Raw genomic sequence first — 25,489 nt, forward strand, 5'->3', positions numbered from 1 at the left:
AAAGCCGGGGCGGGCGCGGATCCTCGGGCCCCTGGCAGCGGGGGACCGAGGCCCAGGCGCCCGAGCCTCCTTCCTCTCCCAGGCCGGGCGACCCCGGGCGAGGCTCGGAGCACCCCAGATCCGGGCGCGGCCGCGACGCGCAGGACTTCGGGCAACGGCGGCGCGGCTCCTCGGGCCGAAGGCGGGAAGCCTTGGATTCACTCCCCGAGAAACGGCCGCCGCGCCCGCCCGCCGCTCCGGAGCAGCTGAGGAGCCCGTCGCCCCACGAGGGTAGGACGAAGCGGGGCCGGGGCAGGCCAGAGCCCGTCGCAAGCGCGCGCCCGGGCCGCCGCTGCCCGCCGAGGGCCGCCTCGGCCTCGGCCTCTCCCGGCAGCTTTCCTGAGGGCGAAGCGCGCGGGGAGGAGCGCGGCCTCGGCCGGGACCGGCAGCCCTCTGAGTGGGCGGCATTCTTAGTAACTGAGCTTGACGGCTCTCCGAAACCACGGCGGAGGGGCCCCCTCCGGATCTGGGGGGGCCTCGCCCCAGAGGCAGGCGCAGTGAGAGAGGAGGGGCGCTGCGGGCCCCGAGAGAAGTCGTGTAGCGGAGGGGCCCGGCGCGCAACCCGCAGGATGGAATCAGCCAGGAGCAACCAGCACCCAGAAGCAAACCAGCAGCCAGCGCAGCCGCAAGGCAAAAGTGTCCCATGCGCACACCAAGGCGTGCCCGTCACTGCTTGCATTGCCACCTTCTGGACTAGTTGAAGCTTCCAGGTGGTCTTCAAGGGCAGCCCCATGAGGTGACCAAGGCTTGAGTGACCGATTGAAGGGCCTCCCAGTCTAGGAAAGGGTGCAACTGGTGCACCAGATGGAGTTGTGCAAAGGCTTTCCTGGTCGCAGCTGCCACCTCCTCATCAAGCGGGAGCTGTGAGCCCGGAACACCCCCAGACTGTGCATCACCCTTGAATGGGGAAGCGCACCCCCATCCTAGGTGAAAGATGGAACATCCCCAGAAGCAAGCGGTCACAAAACCAGTGCCTCCGTCCTGTTAGGATTGCGTCTGAGGCAGTCCCTCCCCATCCAAACCCGTGCAGCCTCCAGGCACTGGGAGAGGACCCCGACAGCCTCACTTGGCCGGCCCGGAATCGAAAGTTATAACTGGGTATCGTCAGCATACGGATGACTCGCCCAGCAGTTTCACGTAGATGTTGAAAAGGAGGGGAGAGAGAATAAAACCCTGCAGCACCCCACACAGGAGGGGCTGAGGGGACAGTCTCTCCCCACCAGCCAACACTGACTGGAACCAGCCCATAGAACCCTGATCCCCAACCCATGGAACAGGCTCAGAAGGATACCATTGTGGACGGTATCAAAAGCTGCTGAGAGATCAAGGAGCACAAGGATGGGCACACACCTCCATCCCAGCTCTGGCACAGGTCATCTACAAGTATGACTAAGACTGCTTCCATGCTAAAACCCAGCCTGAAACCTGACTGAAATGTGTCTAGATAATCTGCTTCCTCCAGGGTTCTCTGAAGTCCTACCATTTTTTCAACAAAAAGGGAAGGTTGGAGACAGGGTGGTAGTTATCTAAAACTGTTGGGTCCAAGCATGGCCTTTTGAGGAGGGGGTATACCACTGCCTCTTTTAAGGCTAAAGGCACCCCCTTTGTGAAAGAGCCAACACCACAGCACTGATGTTGTGCACAGCAACTCCAGGTCACCTCCCTGGCTGCTTTCATGATCCAGGAGGGACCCGGATCCAGCTTACAGGTGGTCAGCCTAACAGTGCAGAGAACCCTGTCCACCTCCTCAGGAGTTACCAGTTCAAACTCATTCCAGATGTCAAGACACTTTGGCCAGACCTGCCAAGTCGGAATCCAAGTCAGAGCAAATCTGAGCGACTATCCACCAAATAGCCAGAATATTCCACACAGGAGCCCTATGAGTGCTCTCACTGCAGTCTGCCCAAGATGCCTTGGGCCAGGGATTTTTTTTGTTTTTTTGGTAAAACAGGGTCCTTCACCTAGGAAAGTTTGGAGAACTTTTCTTTTCCTGATTCATCTGTTGGCCATCGTCATGGGACATTCTGCACTTCAGGAATGATGGGGTGCCTGTAGGTGGACCTGATTTCTCAGCTGTTGTTCCTGCTATAAACAGTCATATGAGCATTGGGTGTACACTCCTGAAAAAATGTAAGAGGTGCACACACAAGTGACAGGATGGCTGATCATTAGGTATCCCAAATCAGCATTTTTGAAAGATTTGACAAAACCACTGGAAATCAAACTATCATGCTAGAAGAACCAAAGTCAGTTCTTCAGGTGCAGTATTTCTTCCCTATTGATCCCTCTTCTGTGGACCGAAAGGACAGAGGAAAAACTCATCCAAGCCCTTACTTGTATATCTTCTTTTTATTTTAAAATAAAATAAATCACTCCTTACCTGTGAGTTGAAGCAATGCCTGCTTGCTGATTCTGACTGCCTTTTAGTCCAAGCATTGCTTCAAGTTTACAGTGGCTGCAAATAAAGGCAGGAAGGTGAGAAATGTTCCTGGTAAAGGGGAAAAAAAGAGGATGTGGCCAGCTGGGCTTTTATCCTAGAAAAAAAATCACAATACCAGCCTAGTTCACATATCATGCTAAGCCATGAGATGGTTTACTTAATTGGTGTACATGTTGTGTGAACAACTTTGTGATTTGTAAGCCATCGTTAACTGTCAACTCCAGAAGCTGAGGCTCATTTAGAAAACCATGGTTAAAACAATGTTTGAACCCAATCAAAAGAACCCAGCCCACGGTGGGACTTCTGTCTCCCTCGTCTGTAAAAATTAATTAACCTAGTTCCCGCTTAGCCCCAATATACTCAAAGACTGGGGCGCTGGGAGTTGTAGTCCAAAACATTTAAAGGGCACCAGTTGCCCAGCCTATTCACAGAGCTCGCCAGCCTCTGATTGCCATTGTCATTGCCCTTGCAGCTATCCTAAGCCTCACCTTCCTTGTATTTTAGCCTGTTTCCTGTTCCGCCTTAGGAGCACCACTGCTGGCTGTGTCCTGATGCATCTCTTCCCTTCCTCAAATCTTAGGACTTAAAGCCAGTGTGTGGCATGAGGGGCCTTGCACTCTTGCCAGAGATGCAACCTGTTTTCTGGCTCCCTCCCTTGATACAGGATTGGCCTTTGGACATCATCAGTTGTGACTTGGCAGCAGAGTCAGTAGCTTGCTTGCTTGATTATGTGCCATCAAGTAGTTTTCAGCTTCTAGCAACCACACAGATTTTCCTCAGGAGGATCTGTTCCCAACTTGGTCCTTCAGGCCTTCCAATGGTGCCCCCATGGCCACTGCAACTGAGTCCACCCCCTTTGCTGCTGCTTGTTCTCTTCTTCTCTTTCCTTCCATCTTTCCCAGCATTAGAACCTTTTCCAGAGAGCTGGGGCTTTGCATATGTGTCCGAAGTAGGATAATTGGAGCCTGGTCATTTGTGCCTTGAGTGAAAACTCTGGGTTGATCCATTGGTCTGTTTTCTTGGCTGTCCATGGTATTCTCAGGAGACTTCTCCAACACACAAGTCCAAAGGTGTTAATACTCTTCCTATCCTGCCCCTTCAGTAATAATTTTTTCTTCTTAGTCTGAATTATGCACCTCCAGGCTTCCACAGTCACTTTACCTAGGCCTCACCTTATGGTTTTATAGATCACTTTGCTTGGCTCTTTGTATCTGGGTCCTGGCTGTAGAGCGATGGCACCTAGTCAATACAGCACAGACCGATGTGATTCCCTGTTCCTGAAGAACTACCAAATGATCGTGGGCTGTACCCACTTGTAACACCTCCACAGTGCCCCTCTCAGTGATTAATATAGAACTGTTTCTCAAGATCTGGCACTTAGCCTGGGCCTCAATGCATCAGAACACCACTTCCAGATGTTCCAGTGTCCCTCTTGATGGTGGAAAAAATGGTCATAGCATTTGAATACATCCTGGTAAAGTCATTAAAATCCCCAAGCAGCTCATTGGTCAGTTTTTGAAAGATTACAGAAGCATTCTGAAGACCAAATGGGAGGATATTAAATTCAAATCACCCATGCTGGGTGGGAAATGCAGTTATTTCCTCCTCTCTTTCTGCCTGTGGCACCTGCCAGTATTCTTTGGTCAGATCCAGGGTGGAAATGTATTTGGCTCCTTGTAACCACTCCAGCAAGACATGGGTTTCCAGTTTTGATTTTATTCCCTTTATTTCCCTGTAGTCCACAGAGAAATAGATTTCTCCTCCAGGCTTGGGGAACAGGATGACTAGAGACTTTCAAGATCACCCCATTGCATGCCCACCATGGGGTTGCCAAGTAGTTTCACTGTGATGCATCAGCTTACTCTCCCTGGGGCCATGGCGTGGGTGGCCAGGTTAATAAGTCCTGGCATGCGGTGAACAGTTCAGAATTTTCTGACTTAACTGCACTTCTCTCTCTTTCTTCTGTCAAAGTAAGAGTCTACCCTGCTGGACTCCATCCCTGTGCTAAACTCCCAAACAACCCTAATCAGGAACTCCCACGCAGGTGTCTACATGGTATAATCTAGATCTGAGCCTTATTCTTGGAGGTTCTGCAACATAGTTCACCTGACCCACCTTCTCTTTAATGTGGTGGTGACCCTCCCAGGCTACCTTGTTGGTGCATACCAGTCGAACATGATCTTCTAATTTCAAGGTGCATTCCCTGACATGCAAATTATACCAGGTCTTTTGTTCAACTTAGGTCTCTCAGATTTTTCTGGGCAAAGGACTAACTTTCTTAGGGTGCAGCTTCTCCACTAAGTCCAAGATATCTGGATATCTGAGAAACTGCTCATGTTCAATCGTTTCTGCCTGGCCATTACATTCCAACAAAGTCCCCTCCATTAAACATGGTCGTCTTATGGGACCAAGGAAGCGTGCCTCCTCTATCATGGCCCCCACCCTCTGGACCAGCATCCCCCAGAGATAAGGATGGAACCTCTCTCCTGGGGTTCCGGAAAGCTTTGAAAAGCCAGTCTGGTCTAATGGTTAGGGCACCAGGCTAGAAAGCTGGAGACAGTGAGTTCTAGTCCTGCCTTAGGCACGAAAGCCTAAGGGTGACTTTGGGCCAGTCACTCTCAGCCCAACTCACCTCACAGGGTGGTGGTTGTGGGGAAAAGAGGAGGATGAAGGAGATTAGGTATGTTTGCCACCTTGAGTTATTCGTAAAAATAAGATAGGCAGGATAAAAAAAATATTTTAAAAAAAACTGGCTCTGGTGCCAGGCCTGGGGTTGTCCAGGGCCCCTCTTTTGTTTTGTTGATTTTGTTGTTTATTACATAATTTTAGTCTGGGCTGTCCGTCTAATGTTTTTAGCTGTTTTTATGTTTTCTCTAGTTTTGTATACTGCCCGGAATCCATTAGAATTGGGCAGCCAATAAATTCAAATAAATAACAATAATAATAATAACTTTCAAATTGTTAACTGGTGCGGTAGCTGATGCAGTCCGACAGCATCTAGCTCTTGGAAACAAGGCCTTTCCATCTGAGCAGAAAGGAAACCGCCCAAACAGCAGAGGGACAAAAGATCAGCTCCTGATTGACAAGATGATTCTGGAAAACTGCAGGAGAAGGAAGACCAGCTTGAATGCAGCTTGGATTGATAGCAAGAAGGCACTTGACTCCCTGCCACAGGATGATGCCTTCTGCGCTGTCAAACAACATCTGCCTATCCCAGGTCCTTAGGAAGGACTCGATAGATGGATAAAAATGCCCAACATCTGACTATGCGACCGACCGTCGTCTCATCATAGTTTCCCCCGGAGGAGTTTCCTCCCCTCCCACTGATAATGTGTCGGCTCCAGCAGCCCTCTGCCCCGTACACGTCTCCCCTCAAAAGGAGGAGGTCACAAATTGGGTGGGGCACAGCCCAGTACGCAGGTGAGGGCTGTGGCAACATCAAGCCCCCCAGTTCCACTGAAACCCGCCACTCTGCCAGTTGTTCACTGATGTTGGAGAATGGAGCCGAGATGCTCCACGTCCATCATCCCTGACAACGCTGAAAACGCCGGCGGTGTCTGTCGGGATCTCCCGCCGGGCAGCCAACGTAATGGGCAAAAAGATCTGGCTGAGCTCTCGGCGCGAGCGTCCTCCCGCCCGCTGGCAAACGTCGCGGGGCCCGAGCGCGTCCAGCAACTTCCCGCTAGAGGAGCGCCGAGAGTTGGGTTGGCTGCGGCAGAAGGCGCCCTGGGCCCTCTCTCTGAGCCACGAGCCTGCTCCGCCGTCTCCGGCTCGCCCTCTGCTGGCTCCAGCTCAGCTTTTTTAATTCTGCGCAAACCGGGATGCCCAGTTTCTCTCTCTCAGGGCAGCCGGGCCAGCTGCCCGGGCCTCCGGCAGAGCAGTCCCGAAGCCTGGCGGGCTCGAGGGAGGCAAAGTGCCGTCCCGCTCCTCAGCAGCACGCACGTTGACCTCACATCCTGTTGCGCGCCGAAGCTAGAAAGCCACTCAGGAAAGAGGAGGGGGGACGACGCCCGCCCGCCTGGCGGGAGGCATAAAATGGCAGCGTCTTAAAAGAAGTCCGGAAAGAAGAAGAACGGCGTTCTACTCCGGGCTGCCCTCTAGCGGCCATCTGTCCCCCCCTCCGCCCCAGCCAGAGGCAGCTGAGCCCGCGAGGCGGAAGGCCGGAGGTCTCCAACCTGCCTGCCCGGAAGCCTGCTAGGTCTGCAGGAGTGACTCCCTGCTCCGAGGGAGCGGCTGGAGAGGTCCCGCTGCCCGCTTCTCTCAGAGGGCGCCTGACCTGCCACCCTCCCCCCCCCGGTCCCGGTCTGTGAGGAGGGAAGCAGGTCAGCAGTGCGCCCTCCTGGCTTTCTGGCATAGAGGCACGGCAACTAGAGGATTCCCTCCTTGGGAGGCAGCCCAATTGTTTATGTTTTTCTTTAAAAAACAAAATTCTGATTCAGCCACTTAGAAATGAGTTAAAAGAAAGAAGATCCGAAAAGAAAATGCAACTTTCTGGGCAAGATGGCTCTCACCTGCCATCCATAAAGAGCTCTCAAAATCTCCAGAGGTTGTTAGAAAGTCCCAAGGAGATTCCAAAGAATCACTATTACATTTGAACCCATCCCAAAGTAAGAGTAAAGGCTGAACTCCCAATTTCCTAAGTTGTCCAGAGAATTAGAAACACTTAAAATCGCTCAGAAAACAGAAATCTGAAGAGTCACAATTTCCTGGCTGAGCATTTCATCTATTTCTGCATAAAACAGATCCTGAAGCCAAATGATCCTTCAGTTTCCTGGAGATTCTAAATATCAGTCAGCGGCTGCAGAAAAGTATGGCAGCCCACTGCTTTCCCGTCCTTGGCACACGGACCTCAGTGGGGTTCTCCCTACCCCCGCCCTATTTTGAAATCACCAACCCCTTTCCATTCCTGCAGTGAGGGTTCAAGACCCAGAGCCCCCCCGCCCCCATTCTCACAGAGATACGTTTTGGGACCAAGTCTGCCACTGGCGGTCAAGCAAGCCGACTACATTCACAACCGCCCAGATATAGTACCATGAGCTGCAAACCAAGCAAATGTGCCCAAAACGCTGATCCACAAAAACCAAGCCAACCTGATAACTAAGCAAACTTATGTGAACAAGTCACAGATATTTAACTCGCGTGCTTAAGCCTACTCTATCAACAATTCTGAGGAACATCTCTGAGGAACACTGACAGAGATGCCACACCATCTCTTGAAATCTGTGGCAAAGAGGTGGTCTTCACCCACAAGGGAAACTCAAGAATAAGACGTCCACCCAATACAGCCATTTCTGCCCCCTTCTCCCCCCCTTGGTGGCCCAGACGACAAACAGGGCAGAGGCAGGCTCTGGGATCTGACTTCTTGGCCTGACTTTCCCTGGAAGGCTGAATTCACACAACACCTGAGGCCAAGGGAGGTTTGTTTATCTGCAACTTTGTGTATTGCGTGAACTCAAACCATCACGGTTCATACATCAGACTATGCATTAGCATGTGTTAGGACACCACCTAATTTTGCTTTACCCAACCAATTGTAGTTAAGCAACCTATAGCTCTCAGTGTTGTACAACTGCAGCCAGAAAACAGGCCAAAGGGGGTGGAGGTTTTGTTGTTTTATTTCCAATAAGTATACAGAAGTATTAAAAAAGAGACTGTCCCCCAAACACCTTTTTTTTTCCTCATGTTGTTAGCAGAAGTTTCCGAGTAAAATGAAATCACCCTTCCCAGTTTGAAAGGACTACTGGAGGATTCTTGGGCTCCAAAGAAGAAAAAGCATCTAGGAGACAATTTGTCTTAATCTTAACCAATGGAAAATTAAATAAAGTTTATTTTTTTAAAAAAAGAGCCAAATACATAAGACAAGACAAATCAACCAGAGGATGGCAGCAAGTAGGGAGGACTTCTCTTCAGGGATTTTATGCATGATGATGAACCGGCAGCAGCAGGAAGGTCTGTTTCGGCCAGCCAAGCCGCCGGTGTGCAGGCTGCCACGGCAAAGAGCCAGCCTTGTGCTTATTCAGTCTCTCGGGAGGGAGGAGAAAAGTTCCTGGAAGATTCAGCCTGGAGGAGCACTAGTAGTCCTGTGGGAGCAAGGGCAGATCGAGCATCACTCTGGATGCCAGCACATACAGGAGATGCCACTGGAGCAGAGAGGGAGGAGCACCACAGGGTGCCTGCAGGAATAGAGCAGGCCAAACTCTGGAAAACCCTGCTCTGAACTCAGACAACCCCCCACCCCACCCCACCCCACCCCACCCCACCCCACCCCACTGACAACTCTTTCCTTCAGCCACCAAAACAACAGGCTACAAGAATGACATTCCTTTCCCTTTTAGGCAAGCTGAAGGGCCCCTACAAAGGCAGGTGTCTTCATTTCAACCCTACCCCAGAATTGTGCAGAATTCTGAAAGACTGGGCAGGACACTGGGAGAAAAGAGAGGAGGGATACTTACAGCTCGTGGTTTTTTGTTCAACTTGAGATCAATCCTGCAATGGAAGGAAGGAAGAATCGAGTGTTGGCCTATGGAAGCTAGAAAGGCGGTCCCCTTGGGAACATGCCTGCCACTAACAGGCCAATATAGCCTTTCCCACCCACATCCCAATGGCATCAAAATGCAGATTCCATCCACACAATCAGGAGAAACACATTAGAAAGTTAGCCAGCATCCAAAGACCATGGGAACACGTCATCTGCTGGGTTAGCATGTTAAAAATACAACTCGGAGGAAGAGGAGGAGGAGGAGGAGGAGGAGGAAGAGGCAGTAGCCAGAGGATTTAGTGGCACTAGTAAGAATCAAATTGTATTTTTTTGCATTTAGGAAGCTGCCTTATCTGCAGTCTTAGAAAGCAAAGCAATGAAACTCAGTTTTCAAAATTCAGTAGAAGTTTATCTGCTTTTCAAAATGACATAAAGAAGCAAAGAGGGCAGCTGAATGAATTTGTTTGCCAAGATTATTAAGTAAAAAGTTACCTCCATTGTGCTTTTGTCTGTATTTTTAAAAACTTGCCAGCCTAACCTAATATACATACCTACAATTAAACAGATAAACTATGGATTAGAATAGTTCTGAAAATGCACGTGGGGAAGTTGAAGGAGGGCGGCGAAGGGGAGGAGAAAGGCTACACACTGACATCACAGCACAAAAACTAAGTCAAATCAAGTCAAACTTACTCAAAGTCATAATCAAACATGCCAGACGGGCTGAGGGGCAGCATTCAAAAAGAAGAAAGCAATAGAAATTAATACACTAAGGAATTAAATCAATTAGTTGATTAGCCACCCTAGCGAAATTCAAAAATGAAAAAGAGCAGGTGACACATAATTATAATCTTGAAATATAAAACCTCCCAAAACCCCCACTCCCCGAGAAGTCCCCTACCCCCAAGTAATCCTATGATGCTCTAGGGGCACATATCAACATCCTTGGAAAGGAAAAAGGGTGGGAACCTCCCACCATGCTTGAACGTTCCAGATTGGTGGAAAATTGGCAAAATGTGTGTGCCAGCCTCCCCACAGGGTTCTGGCTGTACTGGCAAGGAAACAGAAATGGAAAACCGACCCCGCCCCTGCCACCGACACTGGGCCTGCCGGGCCCAGTCCCTGGCCTTGAGAAGGCAGAGCATCAGCCTGGATTTGGGAAAACGCTGGACCGGGGGAAGAGCCGAGAGAGGGCTCGCTTAGGTGTCGCTCCGATTGCCTGCAAGACTCCGTTCCTCCAGTACCGCCTGACCTACGTTTCCGCAGCTTCCTCCCGGCTTCCTGCCACTGTGAACGTGAAGATCTTTCAGGACAGAAATCTCCGGACTTGGACTTTTTGTCCATTGGTCCTTCCTGACCTGAGGAAGGCCATAGCCAGTTATTTGAAGATTTCCAATTCTCAATAGGGAAAGACTCACTACATAGAAAGAGTTATCAACAGACACTTTCAACTTAAACAAAATACACAGAACTACAACAATCCCATTTCTCCCCGTGGTACCTTCACTTTCATTCCCGTCTACCGACATGACTGCTGAGGCACAGCCACGTCCCCACGTTACTCGTGGAAGGGAGTACGGAGCACGGAGACGGCGCTCCACTGAAGCAGCAAAGTGTCATTTCCAGATCATGTTTAACCTGCCCAGTCAATGGCTTCGCTTGGCCTTTGAGAGCAGAGCGGAGGTTTCTGTTCGGGACGGGCCCCTGGAAAAGTGCTGCGGCGGCGGCGGCGGCTGCTTTTCGGGCCCCTCGGGGCGGACCGGGACGCCTCTGGCGCCCGTCCACCTGAGCCCCAGGAGGCTCCGCCGCCGCGCACGAGGGGCCAGATCCTCCCTCCCGCCTGGCCACGAAGCCCGCGGGCGAGCTCGGCCAGGAACGCCGAACTGAGCCGCCCGAGGGAAAACACGCGCCGCGGGGGACGCGGCCCTCCGAGGGCCGGCCGGGGCTCACCTGTGCCGGTTCTTATTCTTCCGCTTCTTGTGGCTGCTGTGGTGGCTTCCCGAGGCGGCGGAGGCGGCGGCGGCGGCCTTCTGCGGCTTCACCCCCTGGACGGAGCCCTCCAGCTCCTCCGCCTCCTCCTGGCTCGGCTCGTTCTCCTGGTTGTGGAAATCCGGGGAAGTGTCGCTCTCGGTGCCGCTGCCGGGCTCGCCTGCGGGAGGAAGCCCAGGCCGCGGAGCTCAGGCGCGGGCGCAGCCGCCTCTCGCGCCCGCCGCAGCCGGCGGGGGGCCGGGCCGGGCCGGGCCGGGCCGGGCCGCGCGCGGGGCTCCGGGGCGCGGGGGCCCACTTACGCTTTTCGACGAGCTGGTCCTGGACTCCGGCCAACGCGCTGACCGCCTGCGGAGCAGAAGAGCGCGGTCAGCAGGGGCGGCGCCCCCTCCCCCGCGCCCCCCCCGCGCCCGACTTACGGCCGCCGAGGTGACCGAGGACTTGCTGAAGAGCCGCTCCGCCTCCTTGAACTTCCGGTTCCGCCGGTCGTTCTTGCTGTTGGAGTTTCTGCGGGCGAGAAAGCGGCGGGCAGCGGGGGGGGCGGGCGGCGGCGGCGGCGGCGCCCGCGCCCCCCCGCCCGGGGCGCACTCACTTCTGGTTGGTCAGGTAGCGGTCCCAGCCGCGGATGATGTTCCCGTACATCTGCGTGTCCTCCAGGTAGCTGCCCTCGAAGGCGTAGATCTGCCGCTCCAGGTTGGCCAGCGTCTCCTGCGCGCGACAGGCACGGCCAGGCTGGCGGAGGCGCGCGGGCCGGGGGCGCCGCCGCCCCCCCGCCCCCGCCGCCGCCCCCCCGCCCCCCGCCCGCCCCCCCCGCGGGGCTCACCGCCAGCTCCTGCTTGCGCTTGACCAGCTCCGCCAGCTCGCGGCGCGTGTCGGGGATCTGCGGCGGGGCGCCGGCCTTGGCGCCCGCCCCGTGCAACGCCGCCATGGCCCGCCCGCAGGACGAGGACGCGCGCAGGCAGCAGCGGGCCGGGGCGGGGCCGAGCGCGGCGCGGAGGGGAGGAGCCGCGGCCTGCAGCGCCCTCGGGCGGCCGCCGCGCCCGGCTCCGCCGCGCCCCGCCCCGCCCCGGGGAGGGGCCGGCCACTCGCGCCGCGCGCGGCGGACGCCCGAGAGGCCCCGGCCGGAGGCCCTGCCTCGGGGGCCCCGGGGCGGCACACGCAGAGGGCCCCCCGGGGCGACAGGGGGTCTCGCGGCCTCCGAAGGGGCGCGCAAGGCTTCGTCGAGAGCGGAAGCGAGGAGATACACCAAGGACGCAGACGGGTTTTGTATTCGCTTAACTGGAAAAGGCATCTATTTTTAAACAAATTGCAAGAGGGAATAAAAAAGGAAAAAGCCAGAAGGGTTTGTTAACGGTAAACGGCCTTGCTGGTTCAGGATGGTTTACTACGTCAGGCTTTATTTTATCACGAAACATGCACTGGAAAAAATTCTGTTATGCCCGTAAGGCATCCAACAGGCTTGACTTTAAAAAAATCACCCCCAAAGCAAAAATTGGGTTGACCAGCCGATTACCATAAGGACCAACGTCCCCTTGAGCAGTGTCCAGCCGGACAGCAGATGTTAAGGCAGTGAGAGGCATGAGAGCGACGCTCCCGTATCCGCGTGAAGCATCTCGGCGTACTCTGCCCGCTGGCCGGCTGCGGTCAGGCGGATTCTTCCTCCTCCTCTTCGGTCTTCTGATCGTCCTCTGTGGCGTCCGAGGACTCGTGAAGGAGGACGTATTCCCTGCTGCTGAACCCAAATTTCAGCACATCCTTCTCTTTTAGTTCATAATAGCGCTGAGGTTCAATGCGCTGGTTATTCAGAAAAGTGCCATTGCCTGAGCCGAGGTCGATGATGTATGGTTTTACTTTCCGACCCACTGTGCCATCAGGACGGGTGTACTCCACAAGCCTTGCAAAAAAGAAACCCATGATAGTTAATGCCCAGACACCAGTTTGCTTCATACCTTTGAATGCTGGATTCCTTCCAGCCTCTCAGAGCAGCTCGACGGACATCAGAAGTACCAGATTCCTCCTCATTTGGCTGCTGGAGGCCCATGTGCCCGGGGGGAAAAGGCAGTTTATGCTACTGGACTGAGCGGCTGCCCAGCTCCCAGCGACTCTGGGCAGCTTACAGCAAAATGAAAGAGAAAAGTCACGTGCACCCAGAACGCATCAAAGACCAGTAAGAGAGGCTTCACAGCTCCCTTCAGGCCAGGCCAGGGAGCAGAGCCAGGCTTTCAGAGACTTGTGGAACAGCCACAGGGTGGGGGCAGGAGCGATCTCAGTTTTGAGTATGGCAGCTCCTGGAGACAGTCCATTATCCTGCTGGAGAAGAATAATTTCAATTCCTGACATTTGTCCCACGTCTTCCCTGCCTTCCTCTCCTCTTCCTTTTAGAACAACTTCCACTTCTCCATCTCATAATCATGATTTTTTCCTTCCCTGACCCCGCTATCTCTGGAAGGAATGACCTGTCCTCCCCAGATGCTCCAGTCAGCATGGCCGAGGGTGAGGGATGGTACGAGTGTGGCTTAACGAGGTGAGACAACCAGATTCTCCACATGGCCTGGCTTCCCCTTGGATGCTACCACTTTCTCCTCAATTCCTTTTGAAAGTCAAGGCAACGGCCTTCAGCTGGTTCTCCTTCCCACCCATTTCTCTTCTCTGAGCCAGTCTCATGAAACCAACCAACTTTCACTTCTATTTTTCAGCACTGCTTTTCTTGTTCTCTCTAAAACCTACCCTTTCTACTTGTCACTGATTCTTCTTCCAGCTGTTTCTTAAGCAAGACATTTATTCAAGTCTCTCCTGAGCACCATCCCTCTGCTGCCTAGCTTCTAAATCCCACTGAAACTCCCCTCTTCAATTCTCTTCACAGTGCAATGTTTGCTCCCTTTACTCTCTTCTGCTTGATTTTCTTCATTCCTCTGGTCACTGTTTTTTTTCCTACCTGCCCAGTAGCTCGTTCAGTATTTCCTCTCTACTGTGCCCTCAGAACTTGCATTCTTCTCTTTCTGCAGAGTCCCCTAATTCATCCCTAGATAGCCCATATGCATCCCATGACCCTCAGCTCCATCTAGATGTGTTGTACGCCCAGCTTTACTTCTTCACCCCAACAAGCATCTTCACATGTGATGTTAAGAAACAAAGAGGGGAGGATCACTCAACATAGCAAGCGGCTGCTGCCAGAGCTCCTCGTCCCAGAAACTTTGGCAGAGGGTGTGCATCTATTGCTTGAAACAAAACTCTATGCGTAATGACCAACTAGGATCAAAGCCATTAGATGAGGGAAGATAAAGGGTAATTTCTGCCCACCTCCTTTGCTTTTAAAAAAGACCTCGTGTACTCATGGGGGAGGTGGGCCTTTACATTCAGATCTCATTTGGGGGATGGATTAATAGCTACTATCAGACAGTCACCGATCCAGATCTGGAATGACAAGAGAGTCATGAATGCATGAAGTCAGCTGAGAAAAGCCATGGCTACACACTGTCACTTTTAATTACAATCTTAACCATGCTTAGACTTGGCTGAAGAAACAGAAGTAGCAGGAACATTAGTGATGATGTAATGCTGGAACTCAGTAAGTAAGAGAAACCAATGCTGAATTAGTCAAATAAATCTTGGACTTCGGAAAAAGAAGATTTCAGTCAGCTGAGAACAATGATAAACAGAATCCTGTAACTAGGGAAGCTGGTGGGGAAAGATGTTCAAGACAGGTGGAAGTTTCTCAGCATCTGTCAGATAAAATCACTCAAATTCGTTCTCAGTTGGATGCTGGCTTTACTGCAGGTCCAGTGGAGGTGCCTAGGGAGGAGTCTCGCCCTGTTATCTGGGAATGGTTTGAACCTGTTGGACCTGAGGAAGTGGACAGGATCCTTGGAGCTGTGAGCTCAGCCAACTGCTCTCTAGATCCATGCCCCTCCTGGCTTGTGAAAGCAGCCCGGGGGGTGTTGTACGAGTGGGTTCTAACAATGATTAATGCATCTTTGAGTGAGGGGTTTGTTCCCTCATCTCTTAAGGAGGCCCCCTCCTCAAGAGGCCATCGCTAGACCCCACTATACTGGACAATGTTCATCCAGTATCTAACCTCCCCTTTTTGGGGAAGGTGATTGAGAAGGTGGTTGTGCAACAGCTTCAGAGGACCTTGGATGAAGCAGATTATCCAGATCCCTTTCAGTCAGGATTCAGGCCTGGGTATGGGACGGAAACAGCATTGGTCGCGCTTTTGGATGATCTCTGGTGAGGGTGGGATAAGGGTTGTGCATCCATCCTTGCCCTACTTGACCTCTCAGCGGCTTTCAATACCATCGACCATGGTATCCTTCTGGATCGGCTCAGAGGATTGGGGGTGGGTGGCACTGTGTTGTGCTGGTTCACCCCCTTCCTCCAGGGCCGATTCCAGTTGGTGGTGGTTGGGGAGGAGAGATCCTGCCCTTGGCCCCTGTTATGTGGGGTGCTGCAGGGTTCAGTGCTCTCCCCCCTCCTATTTAACATCTACATGAGGCCACTGGGTGAGCTCATCCGTAGCCATGGGGTAAGGCATCATCAGTATGCTGATGATATCCAATTATACATCTCTGCCCCTGGCGAATTAAGCGATGCTGTGAATGTCTTATCCCAGTGCCTGGAGGCTGTGAGGGTCTGGATGGGGAACAAAGGGCTTCGACTGAACCCTGGCAAGACTGAGTGGCTGTGGGTTTTGGGGCCTTCTGGTTATGCCATCTTTGGTACTGAATGGGGTCGCACTGCCCCAGACAGATGCAGTGCGCAATCTGGGGGTCCTCCTGAACTCACAACTCCTGCTCAAAGAGCAGGTAGCAGTCGTGGCTAGGAGGGCCTTTGCACAGCTTCGTGTTGTGTGCCAATTCTGCCCATTCCTAGATCAGAGGGACCTAATCGGTGTCACTCATGCCATGGTCACCTCCTGTTTGGATTTCTATAATGTGCTCTACATGGGGCTGCCCTCGAAGAGTATCCAGAAGCTTCAGCTGGTGCAAAATGCAGCAGCGCGGGCAGTTATGTGTGCCCCTAGGGTGGTACACATTACACCTCTGCTTCACGAGCTGCACTGGTTGCCAGTTTGCTTCCGTGTCCAATTCAAGGTGCTGTTTTTGACCTTTAAAGCCCTTCACGGCGTGGGGCCGGGTTACCGCCTCTCCCCGATTACATCTGCCCGTCCCATCAGATCTGGCAGAGGAGGGATGCTGCGGACCCCGTCTGCTAGAGAATTCCATTTGGCGGGTCCCAGGAGGCAGACCTTCTCTGCTGTGGCGCCTGCCTTGAAGTGAGATTAGCTCCCTCCCTCTTAACATTCCGCAAGTCCCTCAAGTCCTGGTTATGTGATCAGGCCTGGGGCTCCCAGGGGACTGGGGAGACTTTACGATGGCTCCCTTATTAATTTTATCCCCTCCTATTTTGTGTGTTTTTACAGTTTTTTATATGTAGTTGTTTTTATGTATTTATTCTTTTTAATTGTTGTATGGTGCCCAGAGTCACCTTGTGTGAGATGGGCGGCTATATAAATATGATAAATAAACAAATAAAGTTGCTAAAATGAAGATACTAAATGTGCAATTGCAAATAAGGGGGAAAATGGAGGTGTTGTGAATGCAGTTCCCCTGCCAGCCAGTAAAACTCGGATATTCCTAGGACGCATCCTCTCAGGCAGACTTCCCAAGTTTACATCTTCGTGAGAGGTAGCATGTGGCAGATTTCCCCAACCCGTTCCCTCTCTTCTTTGTCTGAAAACAGCAGGCAGTTCTTCAGGAGGAGGGGGAGGAGCAAAGGGCCAGGCGCTGGGGCCAGGAAACCTTGTGCCCGAGCTCCTGATCAAATGTGGCAGTCTGCAAGAGGCTGGGGAAATGCCCAAGAAAACAAGCATGAGACCTTGGCTTCAGAAGTCAAGTCTTCCTCAAGAACAGGCAGAAGCATAGTTGGGAATATCGCCTAAGGTGGTTAATTTGAGCGTGTGCCTTTTTGTCACTGGTATCCGGTGTTTCTCTCTGCAAGACAGTCAACCTAGGAGCTTGGTGGCCGTTTTTCATGACCTGAAACATCTAAAAAGGAGCAGACGTCTCGGGCTCTGCCAGAGCCGCACGTTTTTCTTTGTAGCTTTCCCACTGGAGGGTCTTTTGAGGATGCTACTTCTGATTGGAATGCCTTGCACCTTACTACCTAAAACTAAAAAGGGATTGTGGTATTGCCTTTTCTTCCCCTTAAGTTTGCTTTTTTAAATCTCTTATGAAAGGGGAGAAAGGGCTGATTCTCCCTGCCATGTGTCTCTCATATGTATGTATGTATGTATGTATGTATGCATGCATGTATGTATGCATGTATGCATGCATGTATGTATGTATGTAGTATTCTCTCTCTCTGTATCTATGTATGTAACATATAACATATAATATAACATATGTTGTACCAGATCAGAAGGTGGCGCTACAAATTTTTATTTTTTTCCTTTTAAGACAGGGGTGGCCATCCTTTCTCTCTCCACTCTGGGTTAAAGAAACATACCCCAAGTGAGATGCTCTCTAGAAGACAGTGATGGCAGGAAGAACTGCCAGCCCACACACCAAGGCAGGAGGTAAAGCAGAAGGGTGGAGACCTCCAACTTTTCACCCTACAGTTCAGCCCTGTCACTACATGGGGACAGCAGAAAAAGCCAATGTGGTTACACAAAAAGCTTAGTGAAGATCTGGAAGCCAAAAAGTACACAAAGGGGATTGAGAGGGCCAGGTCACCAAGGAGGAGTACAAACAGGTAGCTAGAATTATAGAGGATGTATAGATTCAGGGAAGAATTGATTTGGATAAGGAATCTAACAGCTTCTCTGGAAGGAAGCACAATGAAGCCAGCAAAATGGCAGCAGGTAACCAACGTTTTTGGGGATCAGTCTTCTCCAGCAAGAAAATAGGAAGCAGGCTGAGCGGCCAGGAGTGCAGATGGAGACTGGCAGAAATATAGTCAAGGCGTATCTAGTTACTTAACAGAGTTGTAAGCACCTTGAGAACGCCATAGTTATCAGAAGTCAACATGTATTTGTCAAGAGCAGGTTTGCCAGGCTAACTTTATCTCACATTTGATCTAGTAATCAATATGCGATTGTGAAAGCCCTGTGGACCAAAGGCATCTTGATCTCAGCAAAACATTTGATAAAGTGCTCCACTGCAGGTTGCTTTGTAAGTCAGCTAAGTGTGACATGAGAGTGAAGTAGATACCACAGCTGGCTTGAAAATCATATTCAAAGAGTGCTTGTCAATTGTTCTCCATCATACTAGAGCGAGAGATTGAAGTGGGGTGCTGCAAGGATCAGCCCTATATCCTGTATTCATCAATGTGTTTTCTTAATTGGGAAGGAAGAAGTGGTGGGAATACTTATCAAGTTTGCAGAGTACATAAAATCAGATAGGTAGCTAAAGCCCAGAAGACAAGAATAACACTCAGATATGATGTTCAAAGGTTGGAGAAACAGGCCAAAAGTATAATGACATTTAACAGAGCAAATGCAGAGGTACAGATTGGGAGATCTCTAGCTTAGTATCAGTATTTGTGAAAAAGAGCTTGGAATTGTCTTGGATTTCATACTGAATATGAACCAGCAGGTGATATGGCTGCAAAAAAAAAAATTTGCAATTTTAGGCTGCATTAACAAGTTAACATTTCTAAATAATGGGAGAAAATAGTTCTTACTGTATTCTATTTTGGTCAGGCCTCATCTCAGGTGTTATAGTCCAGTTCTGGGCACTGTACTTTTAGAAGGATTCAGAGACTGGCAACAAAGATTACTGGGGGCTACAAAAAATAATTTCTGTGGAAGGAGGAGGCATAAAACAGCACTCTTCAAATATCAACAAGGATGTCCCACGGAAGGTTAGGGTTAGGGTCCTCTATCATTCCAATGCACAAAATGCAAAATAACAGAATCAAGGTGAAAAGCATCTTAACAGTAATAGCAGTTCAATAATAGAAACATGAGCGAAGCGAAGGAGAGGCTGGGCTTCCCTTTGTTGGACATGTTCAAGCAGAGGCTTGACAGCCATTTGCTGGAGATGCTTTGACCGGGATTCCTGCACTGAATCCAATATGCCATAACGCATGAACCCTCCCAATATCTTCCTGTTGTTTCTATTTCAGCAATTACAAGGGTTCTTTGACCCAAAAGATAACTGAGGAGGAAACACGATTGTGCTCGAGCACCTGAAACAATGCCACGTAGGAGTTCTGGACCTGTTCCCTCTCATTCCAGAGTACATGATGTCAAATAAAGAATTTAAGAAAAGGGAGGTATATTTCAAACAAATTTGGGGAAGCTCTTTTCTAACAGTAAGAGCAATTTGAGAGTGGAATCCGTGACCCCTAGAGAAGGGGGATTCCTCTCGCTGGATGTGTTCAAACAGAGGTTTGACAGCTATCTTTCTAGGATACTTTAATTCAGATGCCTTCACTTAGCTTGGGGGTTGGACACAGATGCTTTCCAAAACTAGAATTCAATGATTAATTGGGAGCATGCATTGCTGTAAGCATGACCTGCTTAATTTAACCATGGCTCTTTGAGTAAATCATAAGTCAAAACAAAACAAGCCATACAGCTAGACACAAAAGTTTAGGTGGTGCTGATCCAATTGTTTGTTTCAGGGAACTCCTAAGTGGACAGAAGCTGATGCCACCTGGTACAAAGTTAAACATAATGTCCTTCCGCAAATGAAATGCACACTATCTATGTACAGTTGTTTGCAGATTTAAAATAAGGAAATAGTGAATACGGCAGGTGCAGAAGTCTGGAGCCCCTTCCAGTGGATTCAGCACTATGTCTTCTGTATTTTAAACTTGATAACAAGGCTCCAATGGCTATTGACTCATTAGACTTACAATTAGCCAGATAAAGGCAATTCCACAGGTAAATAAATACTTTGACATTTCTAACTTCTCAGGTTGCTATCTAACCACCCTGGGCACTAGAAAAGTAAGGGAATTCACTCTAACAAAGTAAGAGAAAACTACAGGTAGTCCTCGCTTAACAACTGTTTACTTAACGATGGTCCGAAATTATGATGGCCTCAGAAAAAGTGCTTTACGACCTGTACTCACACGACCATCGCAAACTGTCACACCACCCCACAGTGACGTGATTGTGATTGATGACCCTCTTTTGGTGGCTTCCAACAAAAAACGTCCATTGAGGAAGCTGGATTCGCTTCACAACCATGTGATTTGCTTAACAACCATGGTGATTTGCTTTATGACTATCATAAAAATGGCCATAAAATCAGATCAGGTCTTGTGGTGACTTATTTAATGGCTCCACTGCTTAACAATCAACTTTCCAGTCCCTATTGTGGTAGTTAAGTTAGGACTACCTGTATTGTATGAAAACTTCCAGTTAGTAGTTTCAACTGAGAGAAACATGTTAGGAAATAGAAGTTAAAAATAAAGAAAATTGTTGAAGGCTGTTGATCTGGAACACCAAGAAAAATCTTTGCTGGAACTGCCTTAAAACCAGTTTGATTTGCAAAACAGACCCTACAGTTCACCAACAACAACATGCTGAAAAGTTGAGCTGGCACTGGAGTAGATATCCACAGATCCCTTAGACTCTTAACAGCCTTTGGAAGCTGTTATTTTTGCCAAAGGAAGTATGAAGGGCGAAAAGGAATATCTTCTGCATGTTCACCATTTTCTTACTTTGAATCTGTAAACAACTGCATCCATTCGCATTTGGATAAAGAGGTGGTGTTTTACTTATAACACATAGAGTTTGTCAGCTTCTCTTTACAAAAAAAGAAACAAAGAATTTGGCCAAGGGTGCCTGTATTATGTGTTCAGTACATTCAAGCCTGACCGTCTCAAATTCTCCTAACTATCTATTGACAAAAAACCCATTCTATTTCCTGATCACAATGAAGCTTCAGCTTTACAGGTAGTCCTCGGCATTTGTCCGTTTGTTCTGCGACCAAAAGTGACAGTGGCACTGAAAAAAGGGATATACAACCGATCCTCGAAGTTCCGGCCATCATAGCACCTCCACAGTCATGTGATTGCAATCTAGGCACTCGGCTCACAATTACATCGCAGAGAGCCACAGTCACGCAATCACCATTTGTGACCTTCCCTACCAGCTTCGCACAAGCAAACTCAATAGGGAAGCAGACAGGGAAGGCCACAAGTAGCTCTAGTAAGTTGTTCCTGCTTTTTCTCCCACTCACAGCACACACCCCTGCCCACATGCAGCCTGCACTGGCCCTCCCCCACCCCCCCACGGCACCCCCACGCTCCTTACCTGGGACTCCTGCTGCTTCCCACTTAATGACCCGTATGTCTTGGGTTATGATGGCAACCGGAGCTGCCGGGATTGTCGTCACTAACCAATGCAGTCATGTGACATCACACTTTATTTAGTGACGGCAATCCCAGTCCCAATTGCCATCATAACCCAAGGACTATCTGTTATACTTATTCCTTCTTTCTCCTTTGTTCTTTACATTCATTCTGTTACCACATTATATCATTTGTTCTTTACAACAGCATAAAGGGACAGGCTTTTTCATTCCCCAATTTAAAACACCTGGTCTGATTCTCTCCCTCCCAACTTCATTATTTATATATATTCCACTCAATTTTCTTTTCCCTGTATTTCTGAGAATGTTACACATCTTCTTTAAGGTTCTATACTACCTTACTCCTGACTCCTGAACTTTGCACAAGCTTGCTTTCAGTGCAGACCCTTGCTTCTCTAGGAAACTCAAACCAAATGCTATTTTTGCATTTTATTTACAGTTGAAGCACCCATGCAATATTTGGAAGTAAATCTTGATATGAGCAGTCCCAAATCACTGTGGGTACTTTATACCAAATAAACTATGAGAGATAATACCAACCATTGATCAGGAAGATACTACATGTCTTCCTTCCTCCATAGCTATCACTGACTTGAACCTCCATTTTTCATCTTGCTGCGTGTACTTCTTCCTCAAGACTAATTTTCCTAGGTGCCCCTGGAATCCCTTCCTGTCTGTATATCCCAGATTGGCCTTCCCTAATTTAGTATCATCCCCTCCCATCAAACCTGGAATCTGTAGGCTCAAAATAGCTGAAAGAGACCAAACTGATGCAGGTTGTAAATAAAGCAACAGACTTGTAACTGAAAAAAAATGCATTTTCTTCTCTCGCTTATTCCTCTGCCATTCTTCCCCTTCTTTTGCACTGACCTTAATTATAAAGTCAGAATCTGTCAGACCTGTTCTTGGTAAAGAACTACAGATAGTCCTCCCTTAATGACCGTTCATTTAATGATGATTTGAAGTTAATGATGATTTACGACCTGTACTCGCACTTACAACCATTGCAAACTGTCGCACCACCCCCACGGTTACATGATCGCAATTTGGGCACTTGGAACCAGCTCGCATTTACAATTGGTTGCAGCGTCTCGTGGTCACATGATCGTGGTTTGCAACCTTTTTTGCCAGTTTCTGGCAAAAAACGTCCATTGAGGAAGCTGGATTTGCTTAACGACCACATGTTTCATTTAATGGTGATTTGCTTAATGACTCCAATGATTCAGTTTACGACCGTTATAAAAATGGTTGCAAAATCAGGTCTGGTCACATGGTAACTCGCTTAACAACTGCACCACTTAACGACTAATTTTCCGGTCCCTATTGTGATCATTAAGCGAAGAGTACCTGTATGTGTGTAAGCAATGCCAATCCCTATCCCATATATTTAGATAAATTAGACATGTTGTCTGTACCTAAGAGAGAGAACGTGACAGAGACAGCAACTGCAGGGGAATAATACAAATTCTCATCAACAAAATGATCAGTGCAAAAGAGATTTGAGGCAGCTGACAGTTAACACAAAACATATTGCCAGAAATTCTTCAGCATGGGTATTTGCAAGTCTTTGCTGCTTTTGTCAGAATGACATTATGAGCTCTGCACCTTTCATATATGTGAGCATCACCATTATCCACATATATAAGCAATAGGCCTTATGACACCACTGCCACCACCTCTTGTCAGAGACCATTGGTTTTAAGCCAGGAGTTCTCGTGCTTTGTGCCGTGACACCACCACCCCAATAAAAAAAACGAATCTGAATCCTTAACAACAGCAGCATGGATATAGCTGTCAATATAGCTGGAAGAATTAAACTTTCTCCAGATACCCGCACACAGCCCTGTCAGAACCTGCTGGTCTGCTCTATTCTCTGGCTGATTATTCTGGTTGTTATGGCACCAGCAGCCACCTCTGTCCAGGGGCTTGAGCCCACTGTCGCTCATTATGCCTGCCAGACCAGCTTCTCTTCTCGCCACACCTGCCTTCTGTTTCTCTCCCACTGACTAAGCAGCAGTCAAGGGACCTGGACTAGCAGTGATCTGCAGCAGCTGTGGTCTTGTAAGCACTGAGGCTGTAGAATAAAGTATGAAAAACTTGCTTAGTTTCTGCTCATCTCTGTTGGAAAGGTGGCGGCAGTTGAAAGGAGCAACTGTTGTCAGAACACAGGGCCCTTAGTTCCTGCTCCACTAGTGGAGGGGAAAAAGAGAAGAAGGCGATGGCATGCTGGGTGGGAAAGCCCAAGGGGCAGCAAGCAACAGGCTCCAGAGGTCAGGGTCTGCCTGGGACAGAAGCTGCTGCTGCTGCTGCTGCTGCTGCTGCTGCTACCCCAACAACCCAAACAGGGAAAGCGCAGAACAAGCAGCCAGCTTGTCCAGAGAAAGTGGGAAAGTCTGCAGGGCTTTGGCTTTGCCTGTGCAAGCCCTAACATTTTTGTAGCTCTCCCTGGGAGTTGTGACCCACAGCTTGAGAAATCTTGCCGTAAGCAGTTAATCCCACCTCACCCCACTGGATTCAGAACTTACCGATACTGAAAGACAGCATGTTGTTTAGAGCACGAGGGATGGTCAATAGGGATATCAGCAATGCGTCGGTGCCTCCCCAGCAGATAAGCGCTCTGCCGGTGAATGTACATAACAGGAAGAACCTCATCATTCTTGAAAGGATATAAGCGCCACCGCTTTTTGGGAATGCGTGCTTCTGGGGGTTCGGTGTATTTGATCACGACGCCACGAAAAGTATTGGAATCCTCCAAAAGAGCACCAGACAGTTCAAAGCTTGGTTTTTCCTTACTACTTGACTCCTTGTCTTTGTTCTTGTTGCTGGGCCCTCTTGCCTCACTATTTTCCTCATCTCCACTTGCTTCCATTTGCTGACGATGATGCCGCCGCCGCTCATTGTAGAGTTCCCTTTCCGCCTGCTGATCCAGGAGACGATGGGCGTCCTGTTCCCTTCCACGGCTCTCAGCCTGATCCTTACTGAGCTTCCTTCGACCTGAACGATCCCGGTGCCTCTCTCTGTTGCTGCTTTTTCCCTGCCTGTGTTCAAGCTCCGATCGATCTTGATTCTGCCGCTCTTCACGTCCCCTCCGGGAGTGATCCTCTCGCTCCTATAACGGCGGAGGAACAAGCGGATAGCTAAAACCGGAACTCAGAAATAAAAGCAAATAAAATACTTTCGGACTCCCGACTACCTCTTATAAGAGCATGCTATTATTCAAATTAAAATTTAAAAAAAATCCTGATGCTGGGAAAGATGGAAGGCCAAAGGAGAAGAGGACGGCAGAGGACGAGATGGTTAGAGAGCATCCCTGAAGCAATGAGCATGAGACTGAGCAAACTCAGGGAGGCAGCGAAGGACAGGAAGGCCTGGCGCGATGTGGTTCATGGGGTCACGAAGAGTCGGACACGACTTACGACTGAACAACAACAACAATTATTCAAATCAGAACACGCTGGTCACAATACACGGCTGAAAAGCATCGCTAGCATTTAAACTAAGCGTACTGAACGTTACGCCTAACAGAGAAGAGCAGCCTGTGGTGGATGCGCTCCAGCGGAAGCGCCTGAGCCGCAACCCTCGCACGGCTGACAGCTCCGAGGCCGCTTGGCGCCCGCAGACGGATTTCCGCCCTTTCAAGGCATCGAGCCGACCGGCCGACTCACGCGTGCCGCGGCCGCCTCCCTCCCGGGCAGCCCAAGGCTTCCGCGTCCCCCGCGCTGCCTCCCCTCCAGCTGCGCACCTGCTTGATCCTGGCGCCCGCGTGGCGCGGACTCCGGTTCCGCTTCTCCCGGGCCGGCGGCGGCGGCGACCTGCTCCTTTTCCCCGAGGACCGGCGCCTCCTCCTGGACTGCGACCTTCCAACGACACAAACCCATGTCAGGCACCCGGGTCCGACCTGGTCCCGGCCGCGCCACGGCCTCCCTTCCGCCCGGATCGCCCCCGCGCCTGGCGCTCACCTGTGGGCCTCCGGGGGGCTTCCCCGCGGGCTGCGCTTCCGGTGCCTCCGCCGCCGCTCGGACTCCTCCATGGCGCCTCGCTGGGCTCCCGCCTCCCGGCTTCCGCCTCTAGTCCGCCGCGCGCCCCGGAAGCGCTCGGCGAAGCGCTTCCGCCCTCAGTGGCGCGGACTTGGGTTTCGTGAACGCGACGCGGCCCGTGATTGGCTGAGGGTGGAGGGCGGGCTTCCGGCGGCAAGGCGGACCGGAGGGCCCTGGTGCGCCT

The 25,489-nt window shown here is 50.5% G+C and overlaps 2 protein-coding genes across 4 annotated transcripts; both read right to left on the reverse strand.

Annotated features, from left to right (window-relative positions):
• Positions 1-8,288: 8,288 nt before the first annotated feature.
• MEAF6 (MYST/Esa1 associated factor 6) lies at positions 8,289-11,943 on the reverse strand. Of its 3 annotated transcripts, none has more exons than XR_015798559.1 (8): positions 11,767-11,943; positions 11,536-11,651; positions 11,363-11,450; positions 11,246-11,291; positions 10,908-11,106; positions 9,450-9,508; positions 8,932-8,965; positions 8,289-8,559 (listed from the first exon to the last, which is right to left on the reverse strand). XR_015798559.1 is itself a non-coding variant. In XM_088154283.1 (8 exons), exons 1-8 carry the CDS (start codon positions 11,869-11,871, stop codon positions 8,551-8,553), a joined length of 627 nt encoding a protein of 208 aa, XP_088010409.1. In that variant the 5' UTR covers positions 11,872-11,943; the 3' UTR covers positions 8,289-8,550. The 3 variants fall into 3 exon arrangements, 2 of the variants coding, with proteins under 2 accessions (XP_088010409.1, XP_088010415.1); XM_088154283.1 differs by lacking the exon at positions 9,450-9,508 and adding an exon at positions 9,651-9,680; XM_088154289.1 differs by lacking the exon at positions 9,450-9,508.
• A 141-nt stretch (positions 11,944-12,084) lies between these two features.
• SNIP1 (Smad nuclear interacting protein 1) lies at positions 12,085-25,378 on the reverse strand. Its single transcript, XM_007442770.4, has 4 exons — positions 25,228-25,378; positions 25,011-25,125; positions 23,794-24,377; positions 12,085-12,837 (listed from the first exon to the last, which is right to left on the reverse strand). The coding sequence occupies exons 1-4, from the start codon at positions 25,296-25,298 to the stop codon at positions 12,588-12,590; spliced, it is 1,020 nt and encodes a 339-aa protein (XP_007442832.2). The 5' UTR covers positions 25,299-25,378; the 3' UTR covers positions 12,085-12,587.
• Between the last annotated feature and the right edge of the window lie 111 nt (positions 25,379-25,489).

Source organism: Python bivittatus, unplaced genomic scaffold (assembly GCF_059951505.1).
Source record: "Python bivittatus isolate LINGU-HERP-01145 unplaced genomic scaffold, Pbiv_v1 ctg000040_np1212, whole genome shotgun sequence".
Classification (NCBI taxonomy): Eukaryota; Metazoa; Chordata; class Lepidosauria; order Squamata; family Pythonidae; genus Python; species Python bivittatus.